At 37.1% G+C, this 21,366-nt stretch overlaps 1 protein-coding gene across 5 annotated transcripts in view; it reads left to right on the plus strand.

The window, feature by feature from the left end:
- The first annotated feature begins 7,832 nt into the window (after positions 1-7,832).
- The window catches only part of NUDT4 (nudix hydrolase 4), a 31,325-nt gene continuing 17,791 nt past the window's right edge, over positions 7,833-21,366 (plus strand). For 2 of the 5 annotated variants that reach the window (XM_070947172.1, XM_070947173.1), the window contains exons 1-3: positions 7,833-8,398; positions 20,442-20,552; positions 21,295-21,339. In XM_070947172.1, the coding sequence (XP_070803273.1) occupies positions 8,300-8,398; positions 20,442-20,552; positions 21,295-21,339 (255 nt within the window). In that variant the 5' untranslated portion in view covers positions 7,833-8,299. Of the gene's footprint in view, positions 8,399-9,089; positions 9,132-15,354; positions 15,535-19,284; positions 19,443-20,441; positions 20,553-21,294; positions 21,340-21,366 lie in introns of all 5 variants that reach the window. The other 3 variants (XM_070947175.1, XM_070947176.1, XM_070947174.1) reach the window with 3 other exon arrangements.

Raw genomic sequence — 21,366 nt, forward strand, 5'->3', positions numbered from 1 at the left:
TTTAAAACCACAGGACTTGCCGCAGAGATTCAAGAAAGCATAAGGCAGACAATCATACTACAGACCAGAAAAACACAGAATCAGCACTAATAAATGTTATGTTGACTAAGACATTTGTTTGATTGTATTTTGTTTCATTTATAAATATGAACTACAGTTCTTTGACCATAAGTCAAAATTGAGGACCAAATTAAGTGAAAGTAAACAATTGAAAAGAAGGCTGGAAGAGCCAATACAGCATGCCATTTTGCAGCATAAAGTGTTTGACTACAATCATAGAGACCCAGGTTTAAGTCCATTTTCACCCATTAAGTTTTACTGGGTGGCCTAGGACCAGTCACTATCTCTGAGGAAATCTGAAAAAACATTTGTTATGGAAAACTGGAAGAGATAGTGCTATGTATGGAAGTGAGGTGGGAAATAAATTTAAATACTAAATATATAAAATACAACTAAGAATGATTGAACACTTCCTGGGTTGTCCTCCCTATTTAAAAAGTATATCAACTCTCTGTGCTCTAGAATTCTGGGGATTAAAAGCATCTGTTATTCTGATATATGTCAGCTGAAAAACCAGAGGATCTCTTTCTCCTGAATAAATAACCAGAGAGCTGACACATTTCTTTTTCACATTTTACTGCAGTTTGAGTAGTAGAATCTTAGGCTTATCATTATGTTTTTAGTTAATACTCCAATTCCTGAGGGCTTTTTTTCTGAATTATTATTGATTGAGGAAATAGAATAATCAAGAATATTTTGTCTATAGGATCGGTCATCTTGAAGATATCATTGTATCAGCAGATGCTTGAATAGTGCTAGATTATTGCAGTCTTTCAACATTATGAAAGAGACCAATGCCTCAATACAGAATACTTGGAAAGTAGTTGCTACCTGTGTTACTTCATTACTTGCTATGTTCACTGATTATTCTGCTAAAAATATAAAGAAAACTTTTATTTGTCAATAAATTGTCATCCTCAAAAAACAACACAAAACACCTGCAGAGCTTTAAAGTCAAGTCATTTTATTTTTCTTATATATGTGTGTGTGTTTTTGTGTGTATGTCGCTGTTACTTGCTTTGCAATAAACGTACTCTCAGACACCCAACTGAATTTAAAGAGCTATACTATGGAATCAAAAATAAATTACTTTGTTAGAGGCAGGATTGATGGCATTTTTCTGTCAAGCAGTTTTATCTTCCCTCATCATTTCTACAATTAAAATATAATAACTAAACGACTTGTCAGGGCATTTATTAATCCCATGTTTGGCTCTGGGACTAATTACCCTGGTTTAGAGGAGATGGGTCGTGGCTTAATCCAAGTTGTCAATAATCTGAAAAGAAACTCGAGGAAGGTTTCTAATAAAACTCATTTATTTGTTATAAAGAAAATAAAACACCTCACTAACTAAGAAAAGTTAATTGTTACATTTTTGAAAGTAATTCTCCTGCCGGTCCAAGACGGACCTTGCTGGCAGGAGAACAAAGGAAAGAGAAGTGTGAAGCAAGTGAAGGAATGTGGGTGGATGCGGAAACACGTAGCTTACTGATAAGAAGTTGGCAAAGCTACGGAGAGTCTGACAGTCCAGAAATAATGAGCTCAGCTGGTAAATAAAATAACGCAGTGACACGACTCTAAGAAAGTTGTACCATAAGTGTACCACAGAGCATGACATAATCATATCAGCCAGTGGTGGGTTGCCCCCGGTTCAGACCGGTTCACAAGAACCGGTAATAAAACCGGCGGGAGGCCCCGCCCAGCACCCTGGATGTCGTCATCGGCAATCTGCGCATGCGCAGAAGCGCAATCCCGTTGTGAACCGGTAGTAAGTAGAACCCACCCGATACCAGTTAAATGAACAGAGCATGACATAATCATACCAGCTAAATGAAATTTAAAATGAAGTAATCAACACAGATGGGAGTTGGCTGCTCTTGAAGGCGGATATGTTTCCACTCTTGCATGGCACTTTATATGTCATAATCTTAACTATCACTGTTCTAAGTCATCACAGGGCCATGTTCTTGATCTCCATTAATTTTGGAGTGGAGCGAATATGAAAGTGGAAGACATCACCTTTGGTCTTTTATCAGTCAGATTAGAGAGTAGGGATTATGAAATGTATGGCTATATAAATTAATAAATAAATAGATTTCTATTCACCATAAGTGTTAACAGCATCACTAAATTCTAGAGGGGAAAGACCAGTTGGGACTAATGGATCACATAACTTTTCAGGTTCTCATGATGGCTGGGAAACTCATCTTAAATTTGGCAAATGTTAAATAATAAATGTAAATGTTTGTTGAGGTTGTCAAATATTGTCCTAGATGATCTCTCCCATTGCTTTGTGCAAATGTTAAAGAGGAGAGGGGAGAGGACCAATCCCTTTAGTACAGAACCGGATGTGTCACGCGCTGGCCATGCCCATGCCCGGTTTAGCAAACGGGAAAAAAGTCCCAATATGTCACGTGATGCCGCCATGACGATGCAAGTTTAACAGCCCTGCTTTAGTACATCATACAGGACATGCCTCAAAGCTGGCCTCTCCCCATGACAAAACCACCCACTGAGGAACACAGCCACTATAGAACAGTGGAGCCATAACTCCTAATTCCTACAGCTGTTCAGAAGGTTACACCACTGATACTATTGGGAACTGTGAAAGAGATTCAAAAGGAGGGATATACTCACTTCATCCAGGTCTTAACAAAAGTAATAATTGAAGTGACCAATGCTGCCTTGGCTACATGTGCAGATGTAATGCCTTTAGTGGCTGCTTACAAGTCAAAACGTAAGCCTTATAGAAATCTTGGCTTCCTGAGAAGTATCATGTGAACTAGATATCCCTGAAGAGGTGGGGACAGTAGGCAGAGTTTGGTGGTCAGATTATGAATTTTGACCAGTACACTCTCTCCACACACAAAAATTGCACTCAAGACAGCTGTTCCTTGTAACTAAATTGCAGGCACTTAAGTTTTTGTGGTCAGCTCATGAGTTGACCAGCCTGAGAGTCAAGGAATTTCAATCAAGCAAACAGCTACAATATAGGCTGTATGGAGATACTGTTTATAAGAGCCTCATTTCTTAAACACTTTGACATAATTTACAGCTAAAAATTTTCTCTGTGGCAGGATAAGAAAAATCGACTTGATAAGCCATCATTCTTAATGGAATACAAAGGTTTTTTTTTTTTTAAGATTTATAAAAGGAGGAAGATTGGAACCAGCCTTGGAGAAAGGAGTTGAATCAGCACACCACTACTCCACCCAGCCCCAAGCCCTACAGCTGGCCCAAAAGATACCATGCTTAATAATATTGAAAGCCATCAAGGAGAGCAGGGATAGATGTACTACCTAATCTCACTCTCTCCAGACTACAATGATTACAAGTTGTTCATAATCCCATCTGATTTTAGATCATTTTTGCAAGAATGTATTCATGAGATCAATGTGGTTTTTTTTTAATCTAAAAGGCAGTTAAAGGATAATCTTAGAAATGTATTGAGCATTTTGGAATATTTGGAATAACTAATGAAGAAACCTGCATATTTTTATTATATTTTATTGTTTTTATTAAAACATGAGGTAGTATACAAAACAAATATGATCAATCATAGCAAATTATAGCAAGCAAACAAACAAGAATCATAGCAAACAAATATTATTTCATCTTGACTGCTTCCCGTTCTACTTTTAACCAGAATAGATCATGGAAAGATTAAAGCATAGATAACCTCTGCCATAGCAAGTGAACAATAAATGTATCGTACACATATTTAATGTTCCACTTAACTGTGATGCAGCAATTAAATTCCAAAACAAAATGTCAAATGCTGGATTTCTTTACATGACTGCATTATTGTAATGAACCCTTTTAAAAACAGACATTCATCCATAAATATTTAAACTATGTATCTTCAGACACAGGACAGAGACAACAGCCTCATAGTAACCCTTGAATAAATGTTGCTTCACCTGCAGTCTTAACTAAAGCTTGAAAGGTTTAAATTTTTGTTTGATTAGGAAGGCTTTTGAACCTTCTATCAGGGTTCATTATATTCCTTCATTATATCATTACTTCATACTAGAGTTTATTGCTTTTAAATATTGGGCCTGCACCCAGTATTTTTTGTGAAGCATTACTAGAATTCATAAAGTATTATTGTTCATGTATTACTCTTTTCCATATGAACTTTGGGTGAACCTTTTGTATATCCTAATTCCTAGTTACTGTTCAATCATGCTATTTCCAGTCACGTCATGTCATGCTGTCAGCTTAAGGAAAAATTTTGACTAGTTGGATGCAGTACCCAGATCCAAAAGAATATTTTCAGGGCATGACATCTGATTTTGTTTTATTTAAATCAGGTGCTTAGGAATGGGAAGTCTGGGATGCTTTCCATAATCATCTAATTTAATTACATTCATTGACATTATTCATATGGGTGACATACAGGGAGTTTTTACAAGCTATAGGAGCCTGATGAAGAAACATCATGAATACCCATCACTAGGCTTTACTGGACAACACTGCATCCCATGTTGTTTACATACAGATTAATTGGCACAAACATAGTTGCTTAAGGCTTGCTTCAGTTTGAGAAAGTGAAATTCATAGATGGCTATCCAGATGCAACTACCAATATACATTAAGCATGATGGCTATAAATTACCTCAAACTGTGGTAGAACAAGGCAGAAAGATGTGATGACATCCATTTCCTACTTGGATTAGCCTCAAAAGGAACAGAATGTTGAACCAAACAGATGTTCCAGCAAAGAGGTTCTAAAATATGGCTAGGCTTAACCATAGATTTGAAGAGAACATTTCTTATCTTCCAAAGCTATTAAAGAAATATTTTATAAAATACAGTAATCGTTTTACAGACTAAGTATTCCAAGTACAGAATCATGATGTAAACGATTAGTAATAATATATCTATGAGTTTGCATTGTATAGTTTACCCTATGCAATTTTGACTGCTATCTCTTTTTAATGATTGTGCTAAATTAAAGATTTTGTAATGTTAGTGGTGGCCTATCGTGCATTAAAATACATTCAGATTTTGATTCATAATTAGCTTCCTATGTTCATGTAAATATCTCAAACTTAACAGGAATGTAATGTAGTTAATTTTTATTACACATATATGAAAGGCATTTATTGTAGCAATGAAGTCAGTCTTAGGTATCTTGCTGCCAATTATTCTTCTAGTAAGAGACTAATTTCTTTCTCAGAGAATGAGCTCAATAGGAAGTAGTTAAGAGTTTGGACTATGACTGGAGAGATGCATATTTAAGTCCCTACTGAACTCCCTGCTGAACCTTGGAACTCAGTGGTTGACTTTGTATGAGGTAACAAATTGGTTCATGCACAGCATAAACCATGATATACGGAATTAGGTTGTGTTCGCAGAGTAACCAAAGCAAAACTAAATACCATGTTGTTGCTTAGAAATATGTGTCCATCAGATCCTACATAGCAGCCTAACCTACACTGCAACTTGTTTTTGTAAGACAAATGAGGGGAAACTCTATGCGGGACATCTATTACTCTAAAAGGTAGGCTAAAACAATTTATAAACTACAAATATAGGTAGCTGATCATACAGGAGGATTCTGTCCTTGATGCTTTCTGCACTATATTTTAACCAAGTATGTTTCTACACATAAACTTAAGTTAAGTGACATATATACCAAATGATTCCAAAACTAGATACTCTTTAGGGTTTGTTCTTTGAAGTAGTTCACACTGACTATATTCACACCACATACTAGCTGGTGGCTTAATGAATTAACCCCAGTTTGAATTCATAGCACAAAGTGGTCTACAAGGTAACCAACTATAATTTTATCTACTGTGCTGAGTGAACCCAGCCACTGACAGGTGTCCAACATACTATATCATGATTTATTATCAAGGGTTTACTGAAAAAACATTGGCTGGGTTTGCATGCATGTTATACTATAAATTAACAAAAGTCTGAGTCCATATGTTAAGCCAAAAATCACATATGGGAGCTTTTGTGACTGTGAACGCAGCATACCAATGATTCTGCTAAGTCAGCTTAGAACTGACTTCCTTTCCAAATACCTGCTGTGTTAGATCCTTTGCAGTACATTCATAAAAAAACAAAGGTGGATACAGCATTTTGAAAACAGAAACTTTTCATTGTTCCAAGTTGGGAAAAGGTCATAATGGAACCAGTAATAACTATAAATAGATCTTGATTAAGGGCCATCATGTTACCTTTAATAAAAGCCTCTTAAAGTTCCCAAAACAGTATTTTATCATAATTATATTATTTGATTTCATTTTATTTTGTAATAAGCAAGTAATTATGTATAATAATAAATGTTGTAATCAGTAATAATTCTTATTTAATTACTTCAATGTATCCACTAACAGTGTAAGACCATGCTGTATAAAAGTTATCTAATTTAGAGTCATTTCCCTTAAAGGAGGAAATAAATGCATAGAGTCATTCTTTTCTAACCTTGCATGCTAAATATTATTGAATCATGACATCTTACACCTCTCTTCAGCCTATTCTGCTTGCAGGTGCAACTTGTAGCAAGTTACAGGAACACAAAAGACCTGAGATGGCAGAAGCTGAAAACCCAGGTGCCCAGTTTCAAATTGTAAAATTGATAATCTCAAAAGGATGTTTATTTTATTTATTTTATTTATTTATTTGATTTGTATACCGCCCTACTCCCGAAGGACTCAGGGCGGTGAACAGCCAACAATAAAATACATAAATACACAAAATTTAAAAACCCGATAAAATCAAATTAAACTTTTTGGCCCAGACAAATTAAAATACCCCAATAATTTAAAAACAGATTAAAATTTACATATTTAAAAAGGGAAGAGATCAGGCCAAGCCCGCTTGATGGAATAAAAAGGTCTTCACCTTTTTAAAAAAAAAGGTTTAAAAATTGTTTCACAACTTGTGGGTAATTTGCAGCATTGAGCATAAGCAGAGTTAGGTTTCCACAGATCAGATTCTCTCAAGGTTGGTTTAAATCAATGGTGGGATTCAACTAATTTAACAACCGGTTCTCTGCCCTAATGATATCTTCCAAAAACCAGTTCACCAAACTGCTCAGAAATTTAACAACCGGTTCTCCTGAAGTGGTGCGAACTGGCTGAATCCCACCACTGGTTTAAATGCGATTGGTTGGTGTGTTGTACAAATCCAGGCAATGGGGTTATTTCAGTAAACAATCAGGGGTGCAAATAGCCAACGAAAGATGAGCGCAGGAATGGGGGGGGGAAGCTTTGGCAGAGAGCAACTTCTTCCTATTCATTCACCTTTTTACGCGACAGAGAATTAGGCGCGATGAAACCACAGCGCGAATAAGATTACGAAATAAATTGTTTTATACAGTCTTGGCTAATCTAGCTCCGGGCGCAGCAGCTCTACCCATACCGATTTTTCCCACCCTGAATAACAACAGCGTTACCCTGGCGGATGCGGATAATGGATCTTTAAAGTGCAACGGAGCCCGGAGAGCTTTTCATTAGGAAAAGGCGGAATCGGAGAGAGAGGAGCTGTAACGGCCCTCCTTCCACAAAGCCACGCCCTCTATTCACTCGCATCGTTCTCGGTCTTTCGCAGCCAAACGACAATAAGACGCCTGAGGCCGGCCGAGCAAGAGCGGGTGGGCGATGGCTGTTAGCCACGCCCTTTCCCCGGCCCCCTCCCCGCCTCCTTCAGCTTCCCTGAATTAAGCCAACCTCGATCCAGCCCCTTTCCTCCCTCGTGTCGCCCCTCGGAGGCGGGCCTGACGCCTGCGCATTGAGTCCGAGAGGCCGGGAGGTTGCGGGCGGGTGGAGGAATGTGCGTTTCAGTTAAATAGTGGATACAGCGCCGCAGAAGCGGCGCTTTCTGGGGACCGGATGAAGGACAGGGACTGAGTGAAGCGGGAGGAGCTGCGGCCGGAGGAGAGCGCTCGGGCCGGGTCGCAGCCGCAGTGCTTGAGGAGAAACCGAGGCGGCCAGTGGAGACAACAGACGGCGGGGCTCCATGGCGCGGCGTGGGTTCCTGAGTGGCCGCGGTGTCGCCAGCTCCACTGCCACAGCCGTGCGCGGCGCTCTGTCCCCCTGAGGAGCGCTCCCTTCGCTCCCTCCTGACGAGGAAAGAGGCTTCTCTCGCCCCACCGGGCTCCTCGGCTTGGACCGAAGAGAGAAGGGGAGCCACCGGGGCCTCCCTCGTCGTTCGCTTCCCTCCCACACGGGCGGGCGTGCCGGGGGCTGGAGTAGGCGGCGGCGGCGGCGTTCCTGCCTCTATGATGAAATTCAAGCCAAACCAGACGCGGACCTACGACCGGGAGGGTTTCAAGAAGCGGGCGGCATGCTTGTGCTTCCGCAGCGAGAGGGAGGATGAGGTGAGAGCCGAGGTCTGGAAGGCTGCGGCGTATGGCGGGTGGCCTGGAGGAGAACGAACGAAGTCGGGGATGCCCCCTTCCTTCCCGCCCGGCCGCCCTCCCGCGGCTCCCTCTTCCTCGGTCGGGGCTGCCGCGCCCAGACCCGCTCGCCCCTTCCTTCCTTCCCTCCTTCGCCATCGGTCCATTCGGCTCCTTTGTGTGCGGGTGTCTGCCGGAAGGATTTGCCTTGTCGCCCCCTTGCGAGCCCCGTCTGTCCCTGCCCGGCTCCTTCGCCGGCGTGGCTGACGGGGAGCCAAGATGTGGCTGCCTGCGAAAGGACCCTTTCCGAGACCAGCCCAAGCCGCGGCTGTGGGAGCGCAGGGGCTGCGGGTGGGCGGTGGGTGGGCGTAGGCAGGAGCAGCTCTCCGCGGGCAGCGCTCGCTAGGGGACCCTGTGGGGGGGGGAGGCTGCAGCGAGGGCTGGGGAGGGGAGAGCTGTGCGAAGGGTCCACGTGTGTGAGCGATTGCTGCAGGTCAACTTCCCCCCCACCCCGTGGGTGAGGTCAGAACCAATGTGCTTTCAGCACTCTTGCTAGCCGGCCTGATCTGGCTGTCTCCGAAAACGGCAAGGGCCGAGTTCAACGACCTCTTTAGAGTCGGACGATCAAGTTGCTTTCGAGACCGACCGCCGCCGTTTTTTTTTTTTTAAACAGAAAGGCCCCCTTTCCTCCTCCCCTGACTTCTCAAGCAGACAGGTAGGCGGCAGTAGTTCCTATTTATGCAACCGTAATCTATGAAACTTGCTCCTGGCGATTTCCCTGCCCCGTTTTTTGTCGCTGTATGATGTGTTCCGAATGGCGGTATAAAACCTGTAATACCTGAGCAACGATTTTCTGTTATCAATAGAAGAAGAAAACTAACTCTGTGGAGATCTTGGTGATATCTGAATTTGGTTGGTCGTTTGCTAGCACACTTTTCATTACCCAATTAGGTAACATCAATATACTAGTGGGTAATGAAATGTCTGCAAGCAAACAACCAAAGCTCAAAGAGCACCAAGGATCCCACTATATCCTATTAAACTAAACCAGGTAGTTCAAAGATAAGAAACCGAGTTGAAGCATGATTATATATATGAAGTGTTCAAATAAATATCTGGGTTAAAATCTATGGATAGATCTGTTTTCATATATACCTAAGTATTAGTTGAAACTGAATAATGCATAATGCACTGTAATTTTACTGCACTTTGAAAAACTGTATTTTTCTTCAAAAGTACAAAGCAAAATTGCTTTGACTATAATTAGATATAGCATAACTGGTTGCAGAAATATGGATGACCATTAGATGGCTCCAAAGAGTCAGGCTTTTCCATGTCTCTTTCATGTAATCTACTGGAGGTCAGGATTTTTTTCCATTCCAGAGGTGGTAACCATTCTTGATAATATATCAAACCACTAGAAAGGTTTTAGCAGTTCCAAAGAACTACCATCACTGACATAAAAAAGGTATTGCTGGAATTGATAACTGAAGGTACTTTTTAAAAATTCCTAAAATATTTCTCAATATTTGATTGTTGTTGAATTCTTGTTTTTTGAAGTGAATGTATATTTTAAAAATTAAGCTCCTTCCATTATAACTTTTAGCTGTCACTTCTCAGGTTTATTCAAAGTGACATAAAGATCTACTGGGGATACATTTAAATACAAGCTGTATACTGTGTGTCCCTTTTTATATCTAAGCTATGTATAAGAAACAATTTCAGATAATTTTCTAACAACATTTTGGGTCTCTGCTATTTCTTACAAGTATAGCATATGAATAAATATTTTCTCTACATCACAGTAGCAACTGTTAGTTGAAATGTGAAGTTGTTGAGGGAAGAAAAGATATACTATTTCTGTATAATATAGCAGTCACATAGTATTCTTATATAAGCTATAAGAAAATCTACAAAAGCAGGACTAACTGTATCAACTTTAACTGTATCAAGTTACTATAATTTCATAATAGCAATAGCACTTAAACTTATATACCACTTCACAGTGCTTTACAGCCATCTCTAAGCGATTTACATAGTCAACATATAATGCACTTTCTTAGCCCTCCAGTACTATTATATCTTACTGGATCTAAAGGATCTTACTTTATATTGCCAGATTCTAGTTGCACAAAATAGCAAGAATTTAAATTATGACTATAGGTATATAACTGTTTTAGGATTATAGCTTTTCGTGTATGTTTTCCCTCCACCAATCTTATAACATGTTAATGTTAGTGATGGTAGTTATAATGTATCTGTTCAGGACCATTTGAACATCTTTCCTAACATACTAATATAGATTTTATTAAAAAGTAGATTTTAAAATTTACATTTACAATACATTGAAGAAATTCAGTTACAGTATTTGAGAAATGGCTGTGGGGATTGCTTATTTAGAGATATATTTACATAAACAACTATTGCAGGAGTCTTGAATCTGAAAGGGACTTGGGTACATTAGATTTTTTGATATTTTAGCAAACCATCTACTGAAGATGATCATGAAATCCTATTCATATTATATTTTGAATATTTAGAACTCTGCCATCCAAAAATAATAGACACAGGTGTTCTTATAAAAACATTTTATTAGGTTGCCTAAGGAGCTCAATATGTTCTTAATTAAAATCTTGTGTAATTTAGTCTGCAGTATGGCTATACTCCTACCTATTCAATTGAACATGCTACATCACAAAATGCCAGCATTATCCTCTCCCCCTCCCCCTCCCCCACAAGAATGAGTGGAACTTGCATCAAAAATATTCCTACAACCTAAAAATTAAGAATGGTTGCAGCTACTTGTATTTCATTTGTAAGTATGTCCATGAAACCCATAAAAAGTTGACTGATAAGAGTTCATCTGTGGAGCCATTGAAGAAAATAGGAGTAAAATAGTAGATAGTAGAATCTAGCATACCTGTATTGTCTTGACAATATGAACTTGCACAGTTAAGCTTCACAGACAATCTTAAAACTGTAGAGGGAGCTGCTGTTGTATTAAAAGTGAACTACTCAGCAAGTTTAGTATATAAGCTTCAATAATTTACTTTCAAGGGAAAAAAACACCATAACTATAAAGGCATACCTTACCACTAACTAGTTTTACTTTTCTGAGTATTTTGGCAGACCAACTTCATAAAATTTAGAGAAAGAAAGAAGGGACCAAGTATTTTGTAAAGATAAAGATCTGGGGATAAGGAAATATTCTATTATGTTTTTAGGAATGTAACAAAAACATCTAATCTTATGTCTAATGTTAACACTAGAAGAAGCTTAGTAATTCTTAAGCAATTCACTTCTCTTTTTAAAAGGATGTTCTATGTCAGAAAACTTCATAAGGGACTGATTATTAAATTCATGCCAAATCCTGTGTTCTGTTTCAACTAATCAGGTACCGATTCAGGCCTGGGAAGAATATTTTAGAGAGTTATATACAGACCCCGACTATATAACTAAGGAGAGCTAAATTAGCTTGGACCAGCTTACTGGGCCCTTGTTACACCAGAAGAGAGATCCCGGTTGATCGGAGCCCTTAAGGCTAATAAGGCACTTGGTGCTGATAAGGTCCTTCCAGAAATAATAAAAAAGAACACCAGTTGGTGGGCTCTACTTTTAGCATCTCTGTTTACATATATGGATAAAACAGGCCGTATGCTAAGAGATTGAGGATTAGCAATTATTATACCAATCTATAAAAAGGGTAATAGAAATGACCCAGGCAATTATAGACCCATTAGTGTTCTGAGTGTTATTAGTAAATTGTATGCAAAACACCTAAGCCATAAACTTCAGGATTGGCTAATTTCAGGGGGGGATAATCAAAGATGAACAAACTGGTTTTAGAGAAGGAAGATCTATGGTGGATCATATCCTGATACTTTACAATCTGATGCAAAAATATACGCACAAAAAAAAATCCTCTCTTTACGTGGCCTTCCTTGATTTTAAGCAGGCCTTTAATTCAATATTCAGGAACACCCTATGGGAGAAACTAAAATGCACTACAATCGATAAATGCCTCCTTTTCCTCATACAAAAATTGTATGCCAATTCCACCTTGAAAGTGAGGTGTAATCCTCAAGGGACTTTAACCAGCCCAGTAAAGGTTCAAAAGGGGGTACAGCAGGATTGCATCCTGTCCCCCTCCCTTTTAAACTTCTATATTAACCCCCTGATCTATCTTTTACAGAACCCTGATCTACATCCTCCTGACCTAGCACAACGCAAAATCCCGATTCTCCTATATGCCGACCGATGCTGCTATTATTTCACAAACTCCCATATGACTGAAGAGAGCAATTAGGGCAACACTTGGCTTCTGTAGACAGAACAAGTTGGTCCTTAACTTTGATAAATCAAAATTTTTAGTTTTTGCTAAAAGACCCAGCCAATACTCCTGGAAAATTGAAGGACATAGATTGGAACACATTAGGACATTTAAGTACCTTGGGGTGGTTTTCCACTCGCAAGGGACATGGAAGGCACACCTGGAGCATACATTGCAAGTAGCGAATAGGTCCTCAAGTGCAATTAAACATTTCTTTTATACAGGCAGAGGTCAATTAGTACCTGCTGCCTTAAAACTTTTTGAGGCCAAAACATTGGCGCAAATTCTTTATGGGGCACAAACAGGAACCCTTGTAAAGAAAAACTTGCTAGAACTATACAAACCAAATTCCTGCGAGCCATCTTAGCTGCACCCAAAGGAACTTCAAATGCCCAATTAAGAATTGAGACAGGTATGCCTCAAATTCAGGTAAGAGCCTGGAAGATGATGATCATTTATTGGCTAAAAATGCATTTCTTTCCAGAGGGACTGTTCCCGCTAATGTTGACTGACAACTTCCCCTCCCACTGGAAACAGGCGATAGACCACAAGCTGGGCTCTTATGGGCTCTCACCAGTATTCTTAATGCCTCTAGGCTTTGACAAAGCAAAACAAGTAGTAATTGATAGTATGAAGAACATGGGGTTCCAAGAACTAAATAGGTTGCCTCTCCACAGTAGGGACAGAATCAAACAGGATGTGTAGGAATCAGCAAGATATCTAAATGATCTGATCTTCCCAAAACAAAGAATAGCTTTCTTCAGAGCCAGATTTAATATTCTGCCCTCAGCACTTCTCCAGGGTAGGTATACGAGAACAGGTATGTATATGTGGTAAAGGAGCAGTCGAAGATAACTCATAAGTTTTATTGTGCTGTGAGTTATATAGAGTTTATAGGTCAGTATATATTCTTCCCTTACTAGAGAGATTGCCAGGGAGGGTAGACGACTTTTATGTAGGTGTTCTCCAGGACTCAAACCCGGCTACCATGCGTGCAGTAGCAAAATTCTGTGTCACTGCAATGTCCACAAGAAAAAAATTGGTTACAGAATTATAGCTGTCAACTTGTGCCAATTTTTTGGAGATATCTATAACAATTTTTGGAAAATACATTTATTCACATACTAATCAGCTTTCCATTCACATAAATTAGGGAGTAACCCTAAAGGTTTGAGATCATGTATTTTCATAACAGGGATGTTATTATTCATTATTAATGTCAGTATTATTTTTAATATATTGTATGTGGATAGCTGGTTGATGACCCTAATAAAGTTCTGTTCTGTTCTGTTCTATTCATGGCAAATTCTGTGTTGTTTTTTTTTATTTCTGCAAAATAAGTCTAAATAGTCATAATGAAAGCAAAAAAAATATAGGTGCTAAGAAAAATATAAATCAAACTGCTTTGTTATGAAAGACAAATTACAAAAATTTGAATCCTTTTTAAGTAATTGTTTCATTTTGATTTTCTAAATAGTTGTAGCATCACAGTATTGTGCCTGTTTGTTGTAAGAAACTCCTTGTGGTTTTCATTTGACTTCTGCAGAAGTGCTAAAACTTACTGTTCCTAGTAATGTAGAGCAGGGGTCTCCAACCTTGGCAACTTTAAGACTTGTGGACTTCAACTTCAAGTTGAAGTCAACAAGTCTTAAAATTGCTAAGGTTGGAGACCCCTGATGTAGAGGATTATTTCTGAATCTCCAACAGGATTGAAATAATATGTATTTTATATAGTAAGGGTATTCTACTTGACAAGTGTGCTTTCTCACAATATGAAAACCCCCACTGTATTCCCCTTCTCCATATTGTAGGATATCTTTGTATAGAGATGCACTTCTTAACATTTTAAATTTAACTTTTGTGGCTATGACAAATTAGCTTATTTTATGATTCTTTGAATATCATTTAGATTAAATTATAATTCTTTTCATGAAATGGTATGAATTTCTGTAACAGTGGAAAAAAGCCTTGCCTCTTATCTTGTGAAAACTCTGGATTGATTTATTAAATATGAAATACTTTAGTAGTTGATGCATGGAACTGGAAATAGTTGCAATAGTTGTGGGCTTAAAAACATGGAATGACTATGGTTATTTTGTCTAGGCTGCAAATGTGTAGATTAATTTTTTTCATCTTTACTTTGATATGTATGAATCCTATAAAGGATTTAAATGATCAATAATAATAAAATGAGAATATTATGTTTGGAGGTTGTACTGTACAGCCCTCATAGTAGCCAAAGGAACCATTTTTATCAGATTCTGTGGAATGTTAAAACTTTGTTCTGGATTTCTAGAGTTAATTGAAATAAGTATGTTTAAGTATGTTCAGAATCTAAAGATAGTATATGTTCCCATAGAAGTTCATGCATTGCACAAAAGCACAAAGATACCACATTATGGTTTATTCATAGCATGTGATTCTAATCTGTAATATTTGCTTCATGTGTCTAATCTGTTATAACATGGGAGCGTCATGAGAAAAGATAATATTTTAAATGAAAAATGTTTGAGAAAAGAAAAATTGAATGCTTAGACATTTCCCTTTCCCACAGAGATAGGCATGTCCAGTACTGTGGACTGAACATAGCTTCTTTTGTGTTTTACAGTGCTGTGATTTCTCCCTCAAACTTTGAAAAATAGTGTGCAAATAATTTGCTGTGGAAGAGCAACAAATGAGTGACTTGAATCCAGGGTTGTGGTGATTATTCGCTCTTAGAAGAATCTTTAGTTTGCTGAGGAGTAAAATTTTGACAAAAGTTTTCATTAGACTTGACTCCAGTGGGACTGTGAGTAACTTTTTAATATTACATATGCACACTGTGCTTTGTTCCCAACCAGACATTTAAACATGACTATATCAAAATATTATAAGTAACCAGCAATTTGCTTAAATGTGTTCCAAGACATTCATTCAAATAGGATTAATCCTACGTACACGTGGAATCAATTCAAGCGCCTTTTTTGCTTGTAGTTTTAACATACCCAGTTTTATTTAGTTCTTAGATAGCCAAAACATCTTTTGAAAGACATATAATACACTGTATTCAAACTATTTTGATTAAAAGTATAGTTCTAAACAAAAAACCTGCTGTCCTATTTGGCGTAACAAGATAATCATATTCCAAATTACAGGTAGTTATCGTTATAACACGTTTGCATTAGCCAAAGCCTACCTCTGGTGCTCTAATATTCATTTTAAGAAAGATTTTTAAAAACTGGAATAAGTTCAGGGAAGGAAAACATGAATAATAAAGGTCTGGTAACTATTTTATGAGGAGAGACTAAGAAAATGGAATACATTTTTTCTTGAGAAAAGAAAACTTCAACAGTATATTCAAGTGTACATAATCCAAGGTATGTAAAAGGGCACCATATCGATGCTTTTTCTTCACAATAAAACAGTTCAGAAATAGAACCAGTTCTCAAAGAAAGTGGGGAATTCTATATTAGACAGGTTCAAGAGAAGCTGGATAGCCATTTATTGTGTATGCTTTAAATTGGGTATCTGCACTGAGCAAAAAAAGCCTCAGTGGTTTAAAAGGTCCATTTAAGTTTTTATTTTATAAGAATTTCATGATAAATTAATGTTTTGATCTTTAAGGCTGCTTATGTTTTGAAACTGATTTTGACCATAGGAATGCAAATTAAGTTTTTATAAAAATCTTTAATACAAATAATTTCTTTCACTGCTTACATTTTTTCCATTAAGCTAGGGGCAGTTACTGAAAGTGCCATGTTTTGATAGTTCATGGATTTGAATCTTATATAATAGTACAAACGTGTGTTTTCAAGCTTCAGGCAAGCCAAACAATGAATCCTTCCTTGTATTAGTAATTGGGATCTCTGATCACAGACTGAACAATATAAATGCTGAATGAAACTTTTTCATTAAACTGGATTATTTCATCCGGAAAAATAATCAGATTCATTATTGTTGGTGGTCACTCATATGAATACAAAAACATGTTTTCCTTCATTTGGAAAAAAAAAGTTTCATCTAATGAAATACATGTTTTTGGATATAACTATAAAAATGTTGGATGGGAGAAAAACTTATGTGTCTAAAATTTTAGACATAATGTGTCTAAAATTGAAGAAATAAGGCAGTAGAAGTCTAAAAACTATAAAATACCTGACCGTGATCACAGTATCTAAATGTGATGAGTGCCCTTCATAAGCACTAAAATTTATAAACATGAAGAAATTATGCTATGAACAAATTAACCAGTTTATTCTAAAATCATGCTCAGCTATCTTTCTAAAAGCTACTTCATTTTACTAGGAAAAATGTTTAATTTGTAATGTAATGTAAAATTACATTACAGTAAATTTTAATTTGTAAAAATGTTTAATTTGAGAACAGAAAATAAATCATACATTTATATATATATATTTAAATCCAGTACAAACCATGTACAGTATATGGCTGAATTCATTGACATTAGTTGATACTTGATACCTTTATTTCCCATTGGTCTTATGCAAGATGTATCTAACAATAGTTTAAATATTTTGCATGGATATAATTTGTTGTTAAGGTGGGTTAAGGTGTTAAGGTGTTGTTAAGAGAATATAATGTAAGAATAGTAACTCGTGAGAAGAAGGAATTTACTACCTGGCAGAAAAGAGATTATTAATGGTGCAAACCAATTTTCTACAGCCTGGTATCATGAAATTGTTGAAGTGGCAATTCCTAAAATTCTCTATCAACGTGGTTAGAGAATTTTGACATACGTCCTGGTACATTAGGAAAGAGCCAAATTGACATAGGCAAGAGAGTACATTTGGAACAATGGATTTTCTGTGGCTTGACAGCCTATGTAAACATGTAAATAATTGAATTCTTAGAAGTTTATATTGCTTCTTTATAGATCTGTTAATTTAAAATTATGTGTTCTTTTGTCTAGATACTATTTTATGCTGCTTTGATCTTACAAAAACTCACCATCAGATTTTAAATTTAAAACATCAGGTTTAGAAACATTTTCCTGATTTAATAAGTTGTTATCATCTGACTCCAGCTTTCTTTCTAAAGATAGAAGCATCCTCATAGTTGTAAGTACAGTGAAGAAAATTTACCCTCTGCCCTTCTTATAGCTGCGTGGATGGATTGCTAATGCTTTCCTACACTGTGTAGCAGCCCCATGACCGTAATATTAAAGAGAAGCTGGAGCAGTTGGTGACTTGCTTTAATTGCATATAAAATACAAAGGAATTACAAGGAACATTCTAATCCAGCTTTCTGAGCAAGGCAGAGATCTTCAACACATACGCCCTTGGTTTGAAAATCTCCAGTGATGGAGAACCCATTGCTCAGGAGGATTTCCTCTGATATTTGAAATTAACACAGATCTGGTTCCCTTAGTTCTTGGGAATTGGATGAGTGGGATTTAGTAGTTTTAGATCTATCAGCTTTTGATTCACTAGCTTTGATGTCCCTGCAGACTATACAATGTAAGCCTGGAATGCTATATTAACAATAGTTTTACTTCTTATGTTCACAAAGTGGAGCTAGGGGACGACTGACACAGGTCAATAGTGCTCCATAGATTTTTCTCTGTAAGAACTGATCACTTCTTTGCTTTTCAGATAAGACAAAGTAGTGTGAATCAGTAGTGGGTTTCAATTTAGTTTGCTACTGGTTCGCTCGTGTGTGATGCTTCTGCACATGCGCAGAAGCGTCTGGGTGGGTGGGCGGAGCCTCCCACCATCACCGCTACCAGTTCGCCCAATCTGGGGTGAACTGGTAGCAACCCACCACGTGTGAATAATGCAAATATTGGAAAGCAATATAGAGTGAAGTAACCCCCAAATACTAGGCTATATCATTCTAACTCTTGCTTGAGTATAAGACTTGTTTTGTTTTGGAAAACATTATATTTGAGTTTTTAAAAATCTGAATTCATAGTTTAGGAACTATGATACTGTTCCCTATTTTTTTAAGTGGAAATAATACCAAGAAATGTATCTGTTTAGTTATATTTAATGCATTAGAGTTGGAAACAAATATACAAGCTTATACTGTGCCTATTGCAGTGTGCTTACATGAAGTGCTACTTTTAAACATCCAAAGTTTACATAATTGCATAATCTCACAGTTAGACTAAGATTGACTGGTATCAAAATCTTATCTAGTAGTGAAGAGGAGTATGCTCTTCTTTGTATAAAAAGCAAGAAAGGCATAAGTGTCCATATTATACCTGTCAATTATCTCTTTAAAGAAGCCACCCTTTTTTCTTGGCTCACACAGGGTAGCTACTTAAGCTTATAAAAATATGAATATGAGTTAAGGAGTGTTAACAGCATACTTCCTCCTATTCCAAGGTACTTCATCATACCCTGTTGACATTCCTTAACTCAAATTGTATGAGAGGGAGATGCTCTACCAATGCTAGGCCGGGAAAAAATACAGGTTATTTTTAAAGAAGTCTTCATTAGGTTGTACAGACCTATGGCCAAACTGAAGTATGTTTTAAAGCTTTATTACAAAACACAGCATATCCCTAATTGAATATTTGTACTGATTTTCTGTCTAGTTCCATAGGTTCAGAATGAACCAAAGAATTTTTTTAGGTGGTCAGTGACAAGAATATTCATGACCATGATGATATTCAGTCCACAAGAAATAGTCAAGTCCAGCCCATAGATTGAAGACCTGAGTCTAACAAGGTCGTGTGAAATATGATATCAGAGTGTAAGTTTGTAGGCAAACTGGTTCAAAATATCACATACTAAATTAATCTGGTGTAATTTTAAATAACTTGGCTAATTTCCAGCATGATTGCTTTTGCTGTGGACACCTGAACTCTAATGTATCTTCAAATTTCTAACTCAAGGAAAAAACTACACTGCTCAAAAAATAAAGAGAACACAAGCAGAAGACATCCGAGATCTGAATGAATGAAATAGCCTTATTAAATACTTTGTTCGTTACATACAGTAGTTTATATACTGCTCAAACAACTAAAGGGAACACAAAACTACTGTATGTAACGAACAAAGTATTTAATAAGGCTATTTCATTCATTCAGATCTCGGATGTCTTCTGCTTGTGTTCCTTTTATTTTTTTGAGCAGTATATTTAAGTAACCTGGATTTATAATCAAACGTTCTGGGATTTTGTTTTGTTTTTTGGGCACATTTATGGGCTTGCTTTAGGATCAGAAATCTGAATGGAAGAGCTGCAAGAGATTAAAAACTATCCAAATTCCATTCTAGCACTTAAGTCTCAAAGCAGCAGAAGTTCATAGGTTGTCTGATTTTCTAATAGCTTCTAATAAAAATCTAATTTGACAATGAGAATATTAGGCTTAATTCAAATTGTTGGTTGAAACCATTAAAGCCTTCAGTTGTTGAAAATTATACCTGGCTACCAAAGGGACTGCCTATCTCATTATTAAGATACACTCTACTGTTTGAGGAGGCTATCGTTGCAAGACCTATTTATTGCCAAGTGGGGAATTTCTTCATCATTGTTTCTAAAGTGGGAATATAAGGAGTTATAATTAGTTTTTGCTAGGTTTTTTTTTCAAGAAGTATCGAAACATGTCTCTAGCTTGGCCTTTAAATTACTTACTTTGCTTTATTTTTTCCGATAGTATTATTTATTATATGCTACATACAATAACATGCTACTTGGTCTCTTAATGAAAAGGTGACATAAATATATTAATTACAGTGATTTTATTCATAGGTGCTATTAGTAAGCAGTAGCCGGTACCCAGATCAGTGGATTGTTCCAGGTGGAGGAATGGAACCTGAAGAAGAACCAGGTGGTGCTGCTGTCAGAGAAGTCTACGAAGAGGTAAAATGATTCAAAGTTCCCAATTTGAAATAATTTGTGGCTCTTTTTTTCAGAATCTTTACTACTAATTCATTCCTTCTGGTATATAAGGTAGACAGGACTCATGCTTCACAACATGATAATCTAGAGAGAATCATTCTCATAAGTGTGCTAAAAATAGGTTACATACTAGACTTGTCTGAATGAAAATACTATACCGCTACTAAATGTATAATATTCTTTTATGATAGTGCCAGTGGATTTTGCAAGATGTAGAAATCAAAATGATATTCTTAAGAATATGATTCTTATCAAGTATTTTCTTGAAGAACAAAACTGGTTGCTATTTAGGTGTGCTACATTTCTCAAATTTTCATCTGCCTTATTAGTTACATTTTCTTTGCATTTAACTCCTATGAAAATAATTAAATAGGAACCTTTGTTGGAAAGTTCTGTGCCTAAATTTATTTATTTTTATTAGAATTTGTCAAACAAAAATGAGAACAAGAATAAAAATACAATGACAAGGACAATAGGCACGTTAGTGCACTTATGCATGCCCCCTCTACTGTCCACTTAAGTATGATGTAAGGTCCACAGAAGTCAATTTGTGACTGAAACTGTGAAAAATTGTAATTGAATTGACCTGCAAAATGGATGGTTTCCTCCCCACAATTACATCCCTCTTAGAAATTATATTGTAGGAATACAAGGATTGTCTATAAATATTTTTCTTCTAAAAAGTCTGTCTCACTTCTTGCAGGCTGGAGTAAAAGGAAAACTTGGCAGATTGTTGGGAATATTTGAGGTGAGCCTTTTTTTAAAAAATTGGGAA

Source organism: Pituophis catenifer, unplaced genomic scaffold (genome assembly GCF_029215685.1).
Source record: "Pituophis catenifer annectens isolate HBS135680 unplaced genomic scaffold, rPitCat1.0.hap2 SCAF_7, whole genome shotgun sequence".
Taxonomy (NCBI): Eukaryota; Metazoa; Chordata; class Lepidosauria; order Squamata; family Colubridae; genus Pituophis; species Pituophis catenifer.